At 41.4% G+C, this 19,599-nt stretch overlaps 1 protein-coding gene across 2 annotated transcripts; it reads left to right on the top strand.

Annotated features, from left to right (window-relative positions):
* The first annotated feature begins 11,739 nt into the window (after positions 1–11,739).
* Positions 11,740–19,378, top strand: LOC134009934 (uncharacterized). Of its 2 annotated transcripts, XM_062449715.1 has the most exons (6): positions 11,740–11,883; positions 16,898–17,251; positions 17,341–17,685; positions 18,503–18,625; positions 18,720–18,769; positions 19,093–19,378. In XM_062449715.1, the coding sequence occupies exons 1-6, from the start codon at positions 11,838–11,840 to the stop codon at positions 19,207–19,209; spliced, it is 1,035 nt and encodes a 344-aa protein (XP_062305699.1). In that variant the 5' UTR covers positions 11,740–11,837; the 3' UTR covers positions 19,210–19,378. The 2 variants fall into 2 exon arrangements, with proteins under 2 accessions (XP_062305699.1, XP_062305700.1); XM_062449716.1 differs by lacking the exons at positions 16,898–17,251; positions 17,341–17,685; positions 18,503–18,625; positions 18,720–18,769; positions 19,093–19,378 and adding exons at positions 12,083–12,436; positions 12,526–13,094.
* The last annotated feature ends 221 nt before the right edge of the window (positions 19,379–19,599 follow it).

Here is a 19,599-nt window from a genome sequence, read left to right as displayed (position 1 = left end):
CGCCACAACATGAAGAGAGGGAGTGCGTGTTTCCGGTTGCTGAGACACAAACAAATAGAGACCTGGGACACATCAGAGGAGTTGGCCGCAGCCTTTGCTGCTAAATCAGCTCTAGCATTTCCTCTTGAAACATCATCTGTATTGTTAGTATGAGCCTCACACTTAGTAACAATAGCTAGCTTTCTCTGTAGTAGTATTGCAGACAACAAATTATCAATCATCTTTCCATTCTTGATTGCTCCACCTGAGGAGTTAATGAAACCTCTTTCTCGCCATATGGCACCAAAATCGTAAGTAACTCCAAATCCATACCTTGAGTCAGTGTGAATATTTACGACCTTGCCTTCTGACAAACAACATGCCCTTGTCAAAGCAAAACTCTGCCTGCTGTGCAGTGCATTGTGGAGACAGTTTACCAGATTTGAATGTCTCACTGTCCGTGCAGACCGCATATCCGGAGTTTAGAGAGCCATCCCATTCTCGGGACAAAGATCCATCTACGTACAACACAAGTTCAGCATTATCCATAGGTTTGTCAAACATATCAGGTCTGGGTGTTAGCACTTTATCGACAACCATCTCACAGTCATGTGGTTCACCATCATCAGGGTTGGGCAACAATGAAGCTGGATTCAATGGGGAGCATCTATGGATTGTAATGTTACTTTTAGTCAACAATTACAGTTCATACTTTGTAGCTCTAGTGGCTGACAGGTGTTGAGTTTTGGTGCGTAACAGAAAAGCACTTACTGCATGAGGAACCATCACTGCCAAGGGCGACCCCAGCACTATATCTGAAGTTGCTTACACACATGTTGCCGCAGCACAGACTGCTCGTAAGCACGGGGGGAAACCTGCTGCCACAGTATCTAAAGAAGAACTCACATAGGCAATAGGCCTCTTAAGATTACCATACTGCTGGGTCAGTACACCCTGGTGTAGTCTGGCAGACCGAGAGCTGGCGCCTGGGCCCAGGCCTGCTTGAGAGATACAAATGATTTATCAGCTTCAGTTTTCCACAACAAATGAGTATCAGTCTCCTTCCTTAAGTCAAGGATAGGTCTAGCCAACACAGCATAATCAAGGATCTACTAACGACAATACCCGGCTGAACCTAGAAAAAGACTTGAGTTGTTTTGGTGTTCTAGGCTTCGGTATCCATCGGATGGCCTCCACTCTATCAGGCGTCAATAGATGCTCTGTACCTTTGAGTGTATGGCCCAGATACTTGACCTCCTAAGACCATAACTGCAGTTTTGCCTTTGAGGCCTTGTGGCCCTTCTCAGCCAGTGCCTGTAGCACAGCAATAGTGTCCTGTTGGCAGGAGGCAAGATTCTTAGAACATATCAAAAAGGTCATTAATATACTGCACCAGAGTAGAGCCGGCTGCTAAGGTGACATCCTGGAGGTCCTCTCGTAATGCTTGACTAAACAACGTAGGTGATTCGGTGTACCCCTGTGGTAGAACTGAAATGTATAGTGGACCTGGCGAAACGTGAATGCAAACAGATACTGGCTCTCTTCTGCAATGGTAACAGAAAAGAAAGCAAACAATATTCATTCACAGAGCTAGAAAGTAACAGGGTTACTTGCTAAGTATCGTAACAGGGTTAGGCACAACAGGATGTATAACACAGGCATTACCTGCTTATAAACCCATAATAAACTTCCAAGTATTTTATTAGCATTAAAGGATCAAATTGACCTAAAGTCTACCTATGACTCCTTGTTTCAACAAAGCATTAATAACTGGGACAATACCTTTCCCTACTTCTCTATTACTAGCATACTGAGGTACGGTTCTCAAGAGTCGTACTACAAACAATGATAACAACTGGGGTAGCATTCTTAATGCGCCCAATATGATAAGCGTGTGTAGACCACAGTAGCTCAGGCCCAGCTTCTAGCAAGGCCACATCTGCGGTCGCTAAAATCTCTGCATTCCACTGCTGGGGGATGTGTATGGGATTGCTAGGCCAAGTGTTCTTTATCCTAAGGAATAGATAAGAAAAAGTCAGTAGTGCATTTCATTTCGGTTCAGTTTGCACAACAAATTCCTTTCCAACAGATTTACTTGTTACTTACTTTTACATAGTTGAAAGAAATACATGTTCATCTTTCAAAGATCCATCTATCCACCCATAAGAGCTAACTGACAGTTGTGTCCACAGGAACCCCAGAAACTACCACTATCATCTCATTGATTTGGGTACTGTATACTGTTGAACTGGCTAACCTAGTAGCTCTGGGTCTTACTTGAAAAAAGAGAAGCTCTCTGCCTCCCGTATTCTTGATTATTATTATTTTTAGAGGACTCTAACCTCAAGGATTTGAACCTATTTTTTTCTTTACTTTAGAGGACTCTAACCTCAGGGACTCTAACCCTATTTTTTAGAGGACTCTAACCTCAATGATTTGAACCTATTTTTTTTATTTTTTTTAGAAAAAAATGTACATATATTATTCTCTGTAAGACATTCATTTGCAATGTCATTAATTTCTCAACTTTCTTTCCTGCATTCTCCTGCATCAATGTACAATTATGTTTGACATAATCCATAATCATATCAACAGTTTTTTGTTCTCCCAATTTAGAACCTGTTTCTTAACTTCTACCTGGAGTTCAGGAAGCGATCCACATATGAACACATGATAAAGTGGCATGGGGATGCAGCTGCTGTAAAACCAGAATGTTTTTTTGTTTTTTTTTCAACAAAAAAAAAATCCTAGTAAATCTTTCCAGATCATCTGTAAGATCCTCATCTTTTCTGTTTGCGATCATACACTTTGCTCCAGTCAAGCAACACCCCTCCAGTATTACTGCCATTAAACACCATCAGAAACCTATGCTTTAAGTTTTCTCAACATACTGGTCTGGAGTTCACCCTCTAAGCCTTGATTCAAATCAATAAAAGTAGGTATGTTGGCATTGATAGCTATATTTGCAAATCTCTTAGAAATGTTGCTGAGTCCTCTCATGTCAGGAAATCCCTTTCCTAGCTCCCTCAGCTCAGTCACTGACCATGGGCGATAAAGGTACATAGGCTGTCATACATCAGGACCTGGATATGCACACATAGGGTTCATTGATACCTGGGGGTTCAACTGACAGGCCTTCCTGGTTAACCTCACCCATCATGTTTTGCTGTGATATAAACCTTCTCTTGTAGGTTCTGTTCTGGCTGCACCTGACCCGCTGCTTCCCCTAATAATGCATTTTCCCTGTCTCTGGCTCTCCTCTGCATAGCCACAGCTATAGCAACAACATCATCTTCATTGTAGGTAAATAGGCTACAAATCTTTGGTAGACTCTCTTGTTTCCCTTGAGAATTAGCGCTACCTTCAGCCTGTTTCACAACTACTGACTTCTCACAATTAGTTTTGGCACTGTTAGTCTGTTCAAGCAACTTCATGTTAACATGTTCGAGCAATGTCTTGAGTTCCCTCACTTTTTGACTTTGTTCAGTCTGATCATCTTTTCTCTGTCTCAAGACGCTCCGGGTCATTTCTTGCTTCTCTATCAGAATCCGTTTTAGCTTGATCTGATTGTATTTTCTCAAGATAGACAATGCCACGTCGTCTCGTAACTTCAGTTAACCATATCATAAACATTGGCCAGCTGACAAATTGTTTACACGTCCGACTTGTTTCCTTGTCTTTCAAAACCGCTTTTAAACTCTCCTATATATATATATATATATATATTTTTTTACATTGTCATGGAAATTTTGGAATACAGTTATAATGTGTGTGTTTCATATATGAGGAATGTGTTTTAACGGAAGTCTAAAGTTGATTAAGAGTCAACTACATTTGGTAGAGATGCCATTTGCAGTTTTATAACTAGGAGACGGGAAGTCTGGGTGACCTGAGAGAGTTCTGTCACCTGGGGGGAAGAGACAGTTGGTCTGGAGACAAATGTGGATTCAACTGTATTGTTATTGTGATCTGCTGCTCTGACCCTTCCTGTAGACTTGTTTGAAGTGGCCCACACAAAGGACAGTTGACCATTTGACTGGTGAACCCCTGTGGTTTTACTATCTACTGGTTTGGGGAGAGAGGCCACAATGAAGAATCGTGGGACCTTGATATGAAGTCACTGTCACTGAGCAGTGCTGACCAATCACAGAGTTCAGAATAACCATTTGATCTAAAGTTTATATAAGGCAGGGTTTTGGGGTTGTTCTGTATCACTCTGGCGAACGACCTGTGGCTAGCACCTCCTTCGTTATGACTGATCACAAAGTACTTTGTTAAATCATGATCTGTATAAGCAAAATAAATTTATTCTAACCGCCATCTCTTGACTATTCAAATCTGCACAGTGCCACTGGAATTTCTGCCATTTCAACATCAAACGTTCACTCCAGCGGAAAACAATGTCTCGGGTCATGATTAATCCACGCATGCCATCTCTCAATGCTTGACACTGCTTGAATTCCATGTAAATCAAATCATATATCGGGCTGGACTAACAACGTCTCTATCGCTCCTGTACTGGAAGCTAGATTACCCATACTGAATTACAAAGTATCTGTAACAAATCTCATAACGGTAGGCTCTTATGATTTACTGCAGCAAGAATCACACAGCACTTTAGAATATAGTCACAAAATCACATGGCATTATAAAACAGTCGCACAATCTCATAGCACTGTAAAACGGTCACAATATTGAAGAATAAAAGAACTACAATATCATGTGGTAGTGAACTAAAAATATGGCCTTTTTCAAGCCAAACTATCCTCGCCCTCCGGCGCTCGATCATGGGACGCGCCTACAAAGACCCAACTCTTTGGGAACGCGCATACAATAATTTCCTCAACTCCATAAGTAACAAAATAACCACAATTCGTGCTTAAAAGGGACGAGTTAATTCATAAACTGCCAGTCTATATCTTTCCCTTAGTATTTGATTGTGTCCCTCGCTGATAATTAAATGCCAAGCTTGTCAGTTAAAAGCCTAACTGCCCCTTTACCACTTTACCCTTAAAAGTTGGTCTTTCGCATAAAGCCTGTGACCCTGATACATTATGACCGCCCACCTACTGTGCTTGGTCTTAAGAAAAGCCCAAAACAAAACTTAATACAGTTACAATTCAAACCAAAATAAAAGTCCCACTAAGATCTCTGTTCAAAAGAGAAAAGCCCAACACAAAACTTAATACAGTTACAATTCAACTTAATACAATTCAAACCAACATAAGATGTCTGTTCAACTAAAGTTTTCAGCTGTAAACGTGCATTTTAAAAGAAACACATACCTTTCCTTGTTTGGTTCACCCCTGGTCTGCATCTGTAAAACCATACTCTCTGTTATCAGATCCTTTTCCCCAGATCAAGAGTATGGGACATATTCTCTTAACAGATCCTTTGCCTCAGATCAAGAACACAGATTGTTTTACATACTTTTTCAATACTTCACACGACCAGAGTTCTTGTACGCTATCAGAGTTTGCCAACTCTGACCAAGACAAAGTAAAAATAGCAAGTCAATTAATGACCCAAATTTACTAAACCAAAACTCTAATATTATCTTCCTCCTGTTGAGGCCTAGCAGACTCTGGTCTGCTAAGACCAGGCTCCCAACTGAACGTCACAATAAAAGGTTCTTAAATTGTTTACGTTACCAGCATCGCAGAGGGACAGCAGGCGCACCAAGCATAAAGCAGTCCGTGAATGGGGTTTTGGAAAAGGATCCCCTTACCATTTAGTTTTGTGCACCACGGGTTCTGCTTTATACTGGTGCTGCCGTGGGTCTCTCCTGGATCTGGTTCTGCAATCCTGCTGCTCGACAACGCCAATTGATGAAGAAAGTGTTTTGTCCGTCTCTTCATAAACGGAGTGACTAAGTTCAGTTGAGTTCTGGATTTTAATAAGTATTATCAATCTGCAGATTGGGAGAGAAAACCAGACCTCTGACAATAAATGACCACACAACACCAGGCTTAGGTCTCAATCATGTCTCTCTCAGCTCTGAAAGCCGGAGGACCATCTTTTATAGGGCACAGGAATGTAAACATAGATAGTGACAGTCAGGCAGTAATGACGTTACAACAGTCTCAGAGGAAGAGATTCACAGCTCCCAACACATGACCACTCAGACTAGAGAGATCATAGTTGGCGCTCTCCTTGTAGTCTTGACCAAGGACGTTTACCCAGTACTTTCTCCTGATCACGAACATCTATTAACCCTGACACATAGACACCATCTACTCTTATTAATAGCAAGCTTACATGAGAACATACTAACTAGTATCCAATGACTAGTTATATTGATTAGTGAATAATGTAAGCACACCGGAAATCGCAATTTCTTCCACACCACGCCTCCGTCGGAGGTACACTTGGGCCCATCAAGAGCAACTTGGGGTTCGGTGTCTTGCTCAAGGAGACCCTCGACACATGGCCAGGAGTCAGGGATCAAACCACCAACCTTGCGACGAGTGGATGACCTTCTCTACCTCCTGAGCCACAGCCACCCACTCATAGAAAGTACAGTAGAGGATCGAGGATCAGAAGTGCATAGTTCTATATTTCTGTGTTCAGAGCCAAGGAAAAGTGTGTGTATATACTAGCCACATAACACAGTAACTACATCTCAGCTAATAGGCACAGTAAAAAAAACACACACTGAAAAGGGTACTACACTACTAATACAGAGGAATAATAACATCTCAAATACCTAAGTATATAGCGACAATAACATCTTGATTACAGTAGTAGTGATTAATGTATGGTGAACTAAATAATAGTAGTACAGTGCAATAATATATTTATTCTTTAACTACTGCCATACTGATTACAGTAGTGCCTGCTTGAGGGCAGTGCCTAGTACAGTGCAGAAGAAACATGTCTGAAGTGTAATATTTAGATGATCTAACTGCTGTGGTGCAATTTGAGTTCTTTTTCCAATTAAACTTAGTAAGTTTTTTCTCCCCTCCCTGAGTCACCACCTTACCGCGGTGGAGGGGTTTGCGTGTCCTAATGATCCTGGAAGCTATGTTGTCGGGGGCTTTATGCCCCTGGTAGGGTCACCCAAGGCAAACAGGTTCCAGGCAAAGGATCAGACAAAGCGTGGCTCAAAAACTACCATGAAGAAAAATAACAATGGTTCTCAGTTGCCCCTGCCCGGAAGCGGGTCACCGGGGCCCCCCCCTGGAGCCAGGCCCGGGGGTGGGGCTCGATGGCGAGCGCCTGGTGGCCGGGCCTTTTCCCATGGGGCCCGGTCGGGCACAGCCCGAAGAGACAACGTGGGACCCCCTTCCAGTGGGCTCACCATCCGCAGGAGGGGTCATGGGGGTCGGGTGCAGTGCGAGACGGGCGGCGGCCGAAGGCGGGGGCCTTGGCGGTCCGATCCTCGGCTGCAGAAGCTAGCTCTAGGGACGTGGAACGTCACCTCGCTGGCGGGAAAGGAGCCGGATCTGGTGCGCGAGGTAGAGAAGTTCCGGCTAGATATAGTCGGCCTCGCCTCGACGCACAGCATCGGCTCCGGAACCAGTCTCCTTGAGAGGGGCTGGACTCTCTTCCACTCTGGAGTTGCCCTCGGTGAGAGGCGTCGAGCTGGGGTGGGAATACTTGTTTCCCCTCGGTTCGGCGCCTGTACGTTGGGGTTCACCCCGGTGGACGAGAGGGTAGCCTCCCTCCGCCTTCGGGTGGGGGGACGGGTCCTCACTGTTGTTTGTGCTTACGCACCAAATGGCAGTGCAGAGTACCCACCCTTTTTGGAGTCTCTGGGAGGGGTGCTGGAAAGCGCTCCTCCCGGAGATTCCCTCGTCCTCCTGGTGGACTTCAATGCTCATGTGGGCAATGACAGTGAGACCTGCAGAGGGAACGCCTCGGGGTCCCCCAGGAAGAGCTGGTGGAAGTGGCCGGGGAGAGGAAAGTCTGGGCCTCCCTGCTTAGGTTGCTGCCCCCGCGACCCGACCCCCGGACAAGCGGAAGATGATGGATGGATGGAAGTTTTTTCTCTCTAAAGTTCTCTAAAGAACCCGTTCTCTAAAGTCACTGGGCTATGGTGGTTTATTATAATGTGCAATCACCAGCTCATTCAAAAGAAACATCTAAAAAGTATTATGAATCGAGCAAACTGACTGATCCACTTTTCTGCATTGTTCTGGGTTTACAATGTTTGTTAGTTAAACACAGTTCATAGCCAGAGTAGTCTATTTTTATCCTTTTGTTAACTGAGGTGTAATGACTTGTGAGAGAACTGTCCGTGTGGTTTTGATGTACCGAGGGCTGTGATGTCAGTGTGGTGAAAGCTGAAGACCAGTCTTCCTGTGTAACTTGCAGGTTATTTGTCTTCAGCAGATAAACTGTGAGGTGTGATACCACAGTGGAAAATAACTGACAAATTGTCTGTAACCTCCTTCATACATTTAGGTTGCATTATGTTTATAAAAAATTACCAGTGAAGGATCATCACCATAATTAGATTTTTTGTTGATGATGAGACACAATGCTATCAAGCTTCATCTTTTTTGAAAATAAGCAGGTCTCACGTAACACTGAGCTTCTCCTTCCTGCCACTCACACCAGGGAGTGAGATGCAGACCCTCTGCTACATAAGTATATTAAGTATTTTACTAGCAGCGTTATGGCTTCTGAGTAATTCAAAGGAGACCACATACCGTGACATGGATATATGTAATTCACCTCTCAGTCTACAGGGAGCAGTATCCACACGATATATTATTCGATTCTATGTTATTATAGTGAATGTGCCTAAGAATGCCACCCCCGTTGGTATATTATCACAGTTTCTATCATTACACCTCACCAAAAGGCAACACAAAGTTTAACTTGGGTTGTATACTATTTCTGTAGCTGAGCTGTTTAACATATCCTTGTACATGGGGGAGGGTTTAATGTGTGAATGAGTCATCCGTAAGCCACAATAGGCTACATACACCCCAATGTTTTAATTTGTTTTATTTTGGTGAGATAGTCAAATAAAGATAGTGTACTTACGATGTCATGGGTAGCATAACACCTCCTATAATGTCACATGACTCTGGAATAGGAAATGCTGTGGTTGACTTGGAGGTTTTCATAATGTCTTCATTACCGGTTCTCTGTGTATTGTTGTAGGTTTCACTTAGCTTGATAAAGATCACAAATCAGGAACAACAGATAAACCACAGAGATCAAGCAAGATTGAGAGAAGGCTGTCTGAAAGATAAGTGTCAGTACCAAGCCTCCACCCCTAGCTTCTCATCTTGAATCAAAGGCTTTGGGCCTTTCTCAATCTGCGTACTTATCTGTTCTTGTGAAACGTCATCAATCGCAGCCCAAGTACTGTTCCAATTCAAAAGTCTGCATCTAGCCAAGTACAGTCCATGGTTAGCATGGCTCCCCAGCTATCAAGATGACCACTGTACAGTAGCACCCCACAAGAACAGTCTATTTCGGCAGGTCCTTTTGAAATGTGCCCCAGGTTCTGATGTTTGTGTACAGTAGTAGTTAAACTATTATTTAGCAAATCTATTATTTGTACTTCCTGTCAAGTAGGTTTGGCTGAAAATGCAAACCCGGGCACTCATTGATTGGCATGCGGCCAACATGTCTGCGGCCTTCTGGGGGTCAGATGGCTGAGCAGTTAAGGAATCGGGCTATTAATCAGAAGGTTGCCTGTACGATTCCCGGCTGTGCAAATGACGTTGTGTCCTTGGGCATGGCACTTCACCCTACTTGCCTCGGGGAGAATACAAAAATAATTTTCACAGTGTAATACCCTATTTTCAGGAGCTTAAGGACCCACCCACAGACAAAGGGGTAGAGGCCGGTAGATTGACTGCTGCCACCTTGCAGTGCTACAGTATTATGGATGCACTCCAGGGGCAGTACTCAGTTAGTCCGCCACTTGTTGTTGCAGCACACCTGACTGCCACAGTACGACAGTCAAGACGCGAAAAACGTATGCTCGCAAGAACACTCAATCAACATTAATTAAAGACACAATCGTCGTACGAGAAGCCACACTACAAGAATGTTCCTATAATCTTCTGACACTGCCAGAATTTAATCTGAGGAAAAGTTTGATCATATTGATGACATCTCTGCAACCAGTTGATTGGCCAGTGAGAAGCTTTGTCATATCTTGCCTGATCTTCAACCGTAAAAGCTAGTAGAGATCCAACATATAACTTCATGTGATACATGCAGTGGCAGTTTAAGCTTTTGGTTTGAGCTTGTATGGCTCCCTGGCCGATTTAAAAAATTAATATTACGAAATAATATGATCATACTCATAAAGAGATGACATAGTTGCATACCTTTATCTTTTGCGCGTTTCTCCTTTCTCCTTCCTATTTTTTCTAAACTTGGCACCTGATGGCCAAGACCTTTTCTTATCCATTGATTTGGCACTTGAGTATCAATGCATCCCCATCCCCCAACACTGTCAATCAAGAGTCAAGACTGAACCAATTCACATTGGTGGTGTGCAGACTGGTTTTCCCAACTATTACACACAAACCGGAAAACAATTCAACAATATGTCTTTAAAACTGTGGGCCCATATTTACAATATTATGAATGAATTGTGGTTAATTTGGTAGCATTTCATAGTGTGTCAGATTTGAACACTTTTCTACACTGGATAAGATGATGCCTATTGATTCCAACATGGCTTAGGATAACCCCTGTGTAGAGGGTTTGACACAAACAACTGTTGTGGAGCTCACATTGTAGACATGGAACTTGCTTCCAAAATCATGATGTCTTATTTGGGAATTTAAGGATGTTGGCTCTATGCTGTGCCTGTTCCTTTCAAGACACTGTATTTCTCCAGTGAACACTATCCAAGTAGGTATGTGTTTGTAGTAACTACAACTACAGTAAATCTAATATTCCAACTGTTACAAAAATATAATTATACTTCAAAGTTAGATTTCTAAGCCTGGCCTATATATGACCTGCTGTACTACACAGCCTGGCCTGCGTATACTACGGTTGATATGCTGAGAATGTATTTGGGAGGAAGGGAAACATTTTTCATTATAGCAGATAAAAATGTGTTGCCTTTCATTCACTGTGTCAAACATAAGGCTTGGTTTTGATCCTAGTTGCAATACGTTGTTATCAATAAGCTAAGTCTATCTCTTAAGTCTCTCTTAAGAGCTCTCTTAAGTCTATCAACCAAACAGCCATGTGGCAGCCATTATCTGAGTCAGTCCAGCCAGGAGGCTCTGTAACTGACCTGTAAAATAGACACTGAGACCTGGGAAGGACTCTTAGATTCTGTGTATCTCAGTGTTGAAATGAAATATATCGTTAAACATTGGCCATCACATTGAACCTGCTTCTGCTAATGCACATGTATTGAGTGTACGATCTTTATTGTGATGTAATATTCTATATAATAGTTGAACTTTTAGAACATGTATTGATCAAAAAAATAATATACAAAAATTATACATGTAATCATTTTAAGAAACTAGTTTTACTTCTGAAAGGTTATGATTTTTATTTTGAATTGCAGTTCCAAAAGATGGTACCGCTGTTGGTAAGACTCACATTTTAAATTCTGAATCTGTGATCAATAACGGTAGTCAAGAGGACTCCTTAATCTCTAAAATCAACTACAAACAATCGTAAAATGGCTGCTGCCGTTAATCTAAATCCGTAACATAAAAATCATATAAAATGTGTTTTCATATATTATGTACAGGGTATGGGTTTGCAATGAGTGAAATCACTCTCAAAGTCACTTCCTCTAACTAACCTAAAAGCATGCATGCCCTTGCATATTCAGATTTTCCGCTGATGCTCTTATTTTGACTCCTGACCCTCAAGTGTGGTTGTGCCAGACACGTTTGAAGAGAAGAAGTGAGATGATGTTCTGGGCTTATCTAGGAGTGGTTGTCCTCTTTAAAATATGTAAGTGATACTATGGTACTATCTGAACTAGGAGAATTTACAAGTTGTGTAATGAGAGGTATGTTAGAGTAGAATTTTGAGTGCTAAATTCCAAAGTAGTGATGATTACAATTGAAAGATTTCTGTACTATATTACATACTACTTAAATAAAAATATATAGGACAAATTTCGTTCTTTCCCCCCCCCCTTCTGTTTCAGGTAATGTGCATAACCAGGACATCATAGCTCAACCAATACCTCTTCTGTTGGTTTATCTTGGGGATAATGTGACTCTACAATGCTTATATACAAATTATATAAAATATTTGTCATGGTATAAGCAAACTACCGGCCAGGAACACCAACTGATATCACACCAATACACATATAGTAGTAACATCCTTTATGGTGAATTTGAGAACAATCCTCGATTTTCAGTACAGCTTGATAAAGGGATATATCACCTTCAAATCAACAACACTCAGCCATCTGATTCAGCTATGTATTTCTGTGGAAGATCAACACTAAGTACGGTGACTTTTGAAGATACAGGAACTTTACTTGTTTTCAGAGGTGAGCTTTTGATTTGGTTTATTGTTCTTTTTACCAGCCTATGAAAAATATTTTAATGATGACACGTGTGTTTTCTTTTTCCACGAGAGACTTTAAAAGCATGAGTATTGTCCAGCAGCCAGTGTCTGAGTCCATCCAGCCAGGAGACTCTGTAATTCTGAACTGCACAATACAATCTGAGACCTGTCCTGGAGAACACAGTGTCTATTGGTTCAGACATGGCTCAGGAGAATCCCGTCCAGGAATAATTTACACCCATGGAGGCAAGAGTGATCAGTGTGAGAAGAGCCCTGAGGCTGGGTCTCCTACACAGAGCTGTGTCTACAACCTCCCCAAGATGAACCTCAGCCTCTCTGATGCTGGGACATACTACTGTGCTGTGGCCTCATGTGGGGAGATACTGTTTGGAAATGGGACCAAGCTGGATATAAAGTCATGTGGTGAAGACCAGATGAGAATCCTGGTGCTTCTTTCCATCATGAGAACTGGAGTTCTCCTCTGCTGTCTGTTCATTGTCATCATCTTCTGTTTTATAAAGAAATCCATCTAAGGGTGATATCCATCTCTTTGAGCTGTACTTTGTCATGTATGTCTTACTTATGCAATTATTATCTTAATTGATTTGCAGTGTTTACACCATTTTATGTCTGAGAATCTTTCCCCCAAAAACATGTTGTTGTTTTTTTGGATTGGCTCCTCAGCTGGCTTATCTGTACTGGATGTTTTTTTCTCCCTATTTTAAATAAAGCTGTAGACTAATGTAAGAAAAAGCTGTGTGTTTTTCAAAGTAAGGGCCATGAAAGAAATGTGAGGTGAGAGCTAAAATATATTACTACAGTGTAACATAGCCATTACTCCCCTTAACCTGTCCACAAACGTACTAAATACACGTACTAAACATGTTTAATTGCTTGATGTTATAACCAATAAGAAGCCTGTGTCACAAAGGTTAATTGACTTTAGAAAAAAACTTACTGTGACAAAGTAGTTATAGCAGGAGCACAGTAACAACTTGTCACACTTTATAAACACTACAGACATTTTACAGCCTGAAGCTGATATATATTGTTGCTCACTGTTATCCTGCTGCCTGTCAGTTTGTGGGGAAATCATTGCACAAACACAAACAGGCATGTTATTATAAATACATAGACATCTACGAAGTATGAGTTATTTAAGGGGCCGTAGATTTTCAATAGACAGAAAAATGACGGTTCCACACCTCAAAGGAAGTCATTGAGGTTCAGATCTGTAGCTAGCTACACTTGCAATACAAGATTTTTTCACTGATGGAAATCCACTAATATTTCCACTAATAGTTGACCTGCAGCCCTTCATGCACTAAACTTGTCTGAGTAGCTCTACAAGAGTACAAATTGCCTCAACCTCAATATATCAGGTAAAATGTTTATTACATGTATTTTTTATAGTGTTTCAAAAATATACAGGCCTACTTCATAATAATATCAAATTGTCATGATTATACAATTATTTCCCCAGCACATAACATATAACATTATACAAGGTATTACATGAACAATGTTAACTGTCAAACATTATTAACTGTTTTACATGGTATTGGTAGTTACTACAGTATTAGTTTGAGCTGTTACAGAGTGAGAATAGTGATCTAAGACAATGACGTCATCAGAAGCACATCTCCATATACACCTATGGGTGTTTGTGTGTGTGTGTGCATTCGTTGACTAAAAGCATGTGTGAGTGTATGTCTGCACACATGCAAGAGAGAAAAGGGAGACAAAATGGAGTGACGTCAGCAATGTGTCAAGAAGGGAGCGTGCAGATGTTTGTGTGCACTGTTACTTGGACAATGTGTGTATGTTTTAGTAAGTAAACTGTGCGTGAAAGTTGTGTGGGTGCGCGTGTCCCTCTGTGTGTATGTCTCGAGCTCTCTTATCTTCCTGCGTGTGTGAGATAAGCCCGGAGCTGGTGGCAGACAAGCTGTGTGAGACTGAGTGAGTTTGTGCGTGCCTGTCAAAGTGTAGGTTAGGTGTGTGTACATGGGCAAGCTTGTGTGTGGTTGCAAGAAATAGGGGGGCTAAGTGGGCCAATAAAAGTATTTGCTGAAAAGGTTACACCAAAGATAAACAGATTTAGTGATAGAGTCAAACTGTTCTCATCCAAGTAATGTAAAGACGGTTATTGAGATAACTCCAGCATCATTCCCACCCCCCCACCAGCGCACCACCAGCTGTGCTGAGGACGGATGAAGCGAAGGAGGAGGACAAGACGTCCATCAGGTAGTACGGTTTGAAAGGTGACGACCACGATGCCGCCTCGTGGATCTCTTCCACTCCCATGCCACAGAGGATGGCTACTGAAGTTGCCACTCCTCTTTTGGAATGACTTTGAATGCCAGGTGGCACGGGACATCCCAAAGCCTCATACACCAAACTGACAGTGTCACAGAACCAGTGAGAGCGTCTTCAGAAGCAATCAGAATCAGAATGGGATTTATTCGCCATGAAAGTTTGCACAGACAAGGAATTTGCTTTGGCAGGTAGGTGCAAACAATAAACATATAGGGACCTAAAATTTAAATATGTGGACTATCTATACTAAGGGTACATAAACTAGCAGTACTGAGTGGGATTAGAATCAAATAAAATATACAATAAAATAAAATCTAAGTTGCCGTAAATTACAATATAAAAATACAAAAATACAAATATTACAAAAAATACAAATGTACAAGATACAATTTTGTAATGCAGTGCAAAAAGCAGTGTGTTTTAAGCAGGAAGTCATTAGAGTCAGTGTGATCCCTTGGCCTTGTTGAAGAGGCCAACAGCGGAAGGGAAGACTCCCCTCCAGCCTTCTGCCGGAGGGGAGTGACTGAAACAGGGAGTGTCCAGGGTGGGAGGAGTCGGCCACAATCTTCCTCGCTCGCCTCAGGGTCCTCGAGGTGTGCAGGTCCTCGAGGGTAGGCAGATTGCAGCCAATCACCTTCTCAGCAGTGCGGATGATACGCTGCAGCCTGCTCTTGTCCTTGGCAGTGGCAGCAGCGTACCAGACGGTGATGGAGGAGGTGAGGATGGACTCAATGATGGCTGAGTAGAAGTGCACCATCATTGTCTTTGGCAGGTTGAACTTCTTCAGCTGCCGAAGGAAGTACATCCTCTGTTGTGCTTTCTTGATGAGGGAGCTGATGTTCAGTTCCCACTTGAGGTCCTGGGAGAGGATAGTGCCCAGGAAGCGGAGGACTCCACAGTGTTGACTGGGGAGTCACACAGGGTGATGGGGGTGAGTGGGGCTGCCCACGGATTGCCTTGTCCGTTACTGTTTACAACGTTAGCAGGGCTACATGGTTGGCGTTGCCTTTTCAGCGTGAGATATACAAGAAAAAACGTGAGAAATGGTTGAAATGCGTGTGTCACACGCTGAAACCGTGAGAGTTGGCAGCCCTGCCTATTGTCTTCACCTGTGTCTCGTTGAGTGGTTTCAGTTCTCGTTTGTCTTATCATGTCCACCCGTGTCTTGTTTGGTTCTGTGTATTTAGGTTCCTGTTTTGTGTCCAGTCTTTGTCTTGTCCTTACCCTATGTTACTGTGAGTAGGCTACCTTGTTTTCCCGTTTGAAGAATAAAAGCTTTGTTTGAGGCAATGCCTGGCTACTCTCCTGCATTTGTGTCCTACCCCACCACACCATCACTTTCAACCTCCTTCTGCAATTGCACATGTATTGAGTGCAAGGTCTTTAATGTAGCCTAATATTCTAAGTAAACCCATTTTTACATGGAAGTATATGCTAATAGCATGTAATAATTTTAATAAACTTGTTTTAATGCTGAAAGGTTATGATTTTGTCACCCTATATTAATGATTGGATGTGTAATTATAGTGTAGAGCTGAAAATCAGTCACAATATATGGTACTGCTGTTGGTAAATATATATCTGTGTACACTAGGGTTTCCTGTTATTGACCTGGGGCCATGTTCACAAAATATCTTAAGGCTAAAAGTATATCCCAACTTGCTGATTTAGAAAACTCCCCCCATAAAAATCATATAAAATATGTTGCCACACATTATGTGCAGTGTATGGGTTTGCAATGTGTGAAATCACTCTCAAAGTCACTTCCTCTAACTAACCTAAAAGCATGCATGTTCAGATTTTCCGCTCATGCTCTTATTTTGACTCCTGACCCTGAGTGTGGTTGTGCCAGACACGTTTGAAGAGAAGAAGTGAGAAGATGTTCTGGGCTTATCTAGGAGTGGTTGTCCTCTTTAAAATATGCAAGTGATACTATGATACTATCTGAACTAGGAGAATTTACAAGTTGTATAATGTGAGGTATGTTAGAGTAGAATTCTGAGTGCTAAATTAGTGGTGGTAAAAGTAGTGATGATTACTAATGAAAGATTTCTGTACTATATTACACACTACTCAAATCACAATATAAAGGAAAAGTCTCTCATTCTTTTTTTCTTCTCTATTTCAGGTAATGTGCATAACCAGGACATCATAGCTCAACCAATACCTCTTCTGTTTGTTTTTATTGGAGACAATGTGACTCTACAATGCTTCTATCCTAACAATATAAAATATCTGTCATGGTATAAGCAAACTACCGGCCAGGAACCCCAACTGATATCACACCAATACACATATGGTAGTAACATCCTTTATGGTGAATTTGAGAACAATCCTCGATTTTCAGTACAGCTTGATAAAGGGATATATCACCTTCAAATCAACGACACTCAGCCATCTGATTCAGCTATGTATTTGTGTGGAAGATCAAAACTAAGTGAGGTGACTTTTGAAGATACAGGAACTTTACTTGTTTTCAGAGGTGAGCTTTTGATTTGGTTTATTGTTCTTTTTACCAGCCTATGAAAAATATTTTAATGATGACACGTGTGTTTACTTTTTCCACGAGAGACTTTAAAAGCATGAGTATTGTCCAGCAGCCAGTGTCTGAGTCCATCCAGCCAGGAGGCTCTGTAACTCTGAACTGCACAATACACACTGAGACCTGTCCTGGAGAACACAGTGTCTATTGGTTCAGACATGGCTCAGGAGAATCCCGTCCAGGAATCCTTTACACCCATGGAGGCAGGAGTGATCAGTGTGAGAAGAGCCCTGAGGCTGGGTCTCCTACACAGAGCTGTGTCTACAACCTCCCCAAGAGGAACCTCAGCCTCTCTGATGCTGGAACTTACTACTGTGCTGTGGCCTCATGTGGGGAGATACTGTTTGGAAAGGGAACCGAGCTGGATATCTGTGGTAATTCATAGCTGACACACGGTTTTCATTCTTCCATATTCAGAGGTACCAGAGGTGATAGTTTTACACGTTTTATGGAGTATACGACTCGAAATGCTTGTCTTCTTGAAAATGTCATAATTAATATACAGTTAATACAACATCAAGAGTCTACTTAGCTCCATTCAGGTTAACTGTAACATACTTTTTTAAATCTTCAGTTTTATTGAAATGATCGGTCCATACACAAAAAGGCATCCCAGCTCTAAGATGACCCCTCCCAAGCCCTTCACTCATCATTCCATACATTCCCATCTGTCAGGAGACTCAAGGTCTTACTAGCCAAGAAAAATGGGTAAAAGAAGTCTGTGACCATTCTAAACGGGGACATAGATAAATATGCATAGCCCAGGGGCACTGCTGCTGTTGAAAATGTATTCTATATATTTTATTTACAGTCTTCGTTGTCTGTTTCAAACTGTGTACTGTCTGTTTATACTGTGTACTGTCTGTTTTTACAGTGCTGCCAGATTGCAGAAGACACATTTCCATTTTATGTACCTTTATAGGCAGGGTAGGCAAGTTTTGCGAAGCTAGATATTTTAGCTGTTGATGTTGGAATTATTTAATATTACCGTCAAACCTTTAGATATATTGGTTGCTATTAAGACGTCAAGTTACTTTCGGCAAATATGACAAAAAGTGCTTCTCAACAACATTGCCTACCCTGCCTACCCTATCTTTTGTCATCCTAAATCATTTCTACAGAAGCATTCATTTATTAATTCTTGTTCATTTTGTAACTAAAGGATACAAATTGTTTTCTTTATCAAAACAGATCCATGTAACAGCAATCATCTGCTGGTGTATTTCCTGGGTGGTGGATTAGCGGTTTCATTCATGCTGATTTTTGTCCTGTCCTGGATTATCTACAAGATGAAAACATGTCTGAAATGTACAGGTATTGTTTGACCTCAATATGATTGTGCAGGGTATTCAGCTATAATGTAATGAAGATGATGATAATGCTGTCAAATTAAACATTTCCTTTAAAGTGAATAACCCCATGCCAAGTGTCCCGCCGGCCCAAAGATTTGATAGCCAGGTAAAGTGTCACTTTGTTACACTGTAGTCAAAGATGCTACAGGAATAATAAACCAATGGGTATGTCATGACCTTACCTTGAGATGAAAAAAATGGGTTTCTCAATGTTTGATTCTCTTTCTTACCTTGTTAAGATACATTTTGTTTAAGTAATTTTCTTTCTACATTTAAAGCAATCAGTAGCCATTATTCACTTACCCATCAGACTTGAGACATTGGTATCTTGGTTGTTTTCTTATATAAGCCCTTGTGGGATTATTAGCATTTAGCAAGTTATTATGCGGGCAATGAACATGCAAGAATATTTATTTTCTTCAACACAAGGATGACGAGGCTGATAAACTGCAGTACGCTGCTCTTGATTTCAACAAGAGAGGGAAGGCAGGAAGACAGAGAAGCTCCATGGACAAAGACACTGTCTACTCTGGACTGAGACAGTAACACAAGGACTGACACTTGAATTTTGGCCATCTTGTGTTGCTTTTGCTATGTCATACTGGAGGTAAAAACACATAACTAAAATAAGTTATATATGGCTTTATTGGAATTTGGCTTATATATTCCTTATAAACCTTATATTTTGTGAATGAAATAAATGTAACTTCAATTAAGTAAATACAGATCCAAAATTGTGTTTCACTTTATTTACAGAGAATAATGGCTATTCAACGGATTGTGCATAACCAACAAGATGTCATTGAATGTAACTCTTCTTGATATTTTCATAGTATTTTTGACTACTCTAGGAGTCACTTTACACTTTGCATTAAGGATATGGAGTCAGTTGAGATTATCATATTCACTTGGCACATTTACACCAAGTCTTATCAT

This window comes from Osmerus eperlanus, chromosome 23 (assembly GCF_963692335.1).
Source record: "Osmerus eperlanus chromosome 23, fOsmEpe2.1, whole genome shotgun sequence".
Classification (NCBI taxonomy): Eukaryota; Metazoa; Chordata; class Actinopteri; order Osmeriformes; family Osmeridae; genus Osmerus; species Osmerus eperlanus.
Note: the sequence above shows the minus strand (reverse complement) of the source record. Positions and strands in the feature narration are given on the sequence as shown.

Coding starts and splice junctions, on each gene's coding strand:
- LOC134009934 (XM_062449715.1), top strand. CDS start 11,838: ATGATGTTCTGGGCTTATCTAGGAGTGGTTGTCCTCTTTAAAATAT. Junction 11,884..16,897: donor GGTTGTCCTCTTTAAAATAT/GTAAGTGATACT, acceptor TCTCTATTTCAG/GTAATGTGCATAACCAGGAC. Junction 17,686..18,502: donor AACCGAGCTGGATATCTGTG/GTAATTCATAGC, acceptor TTATCAAAACAG/ATCCATGTAACAGCAATCAT.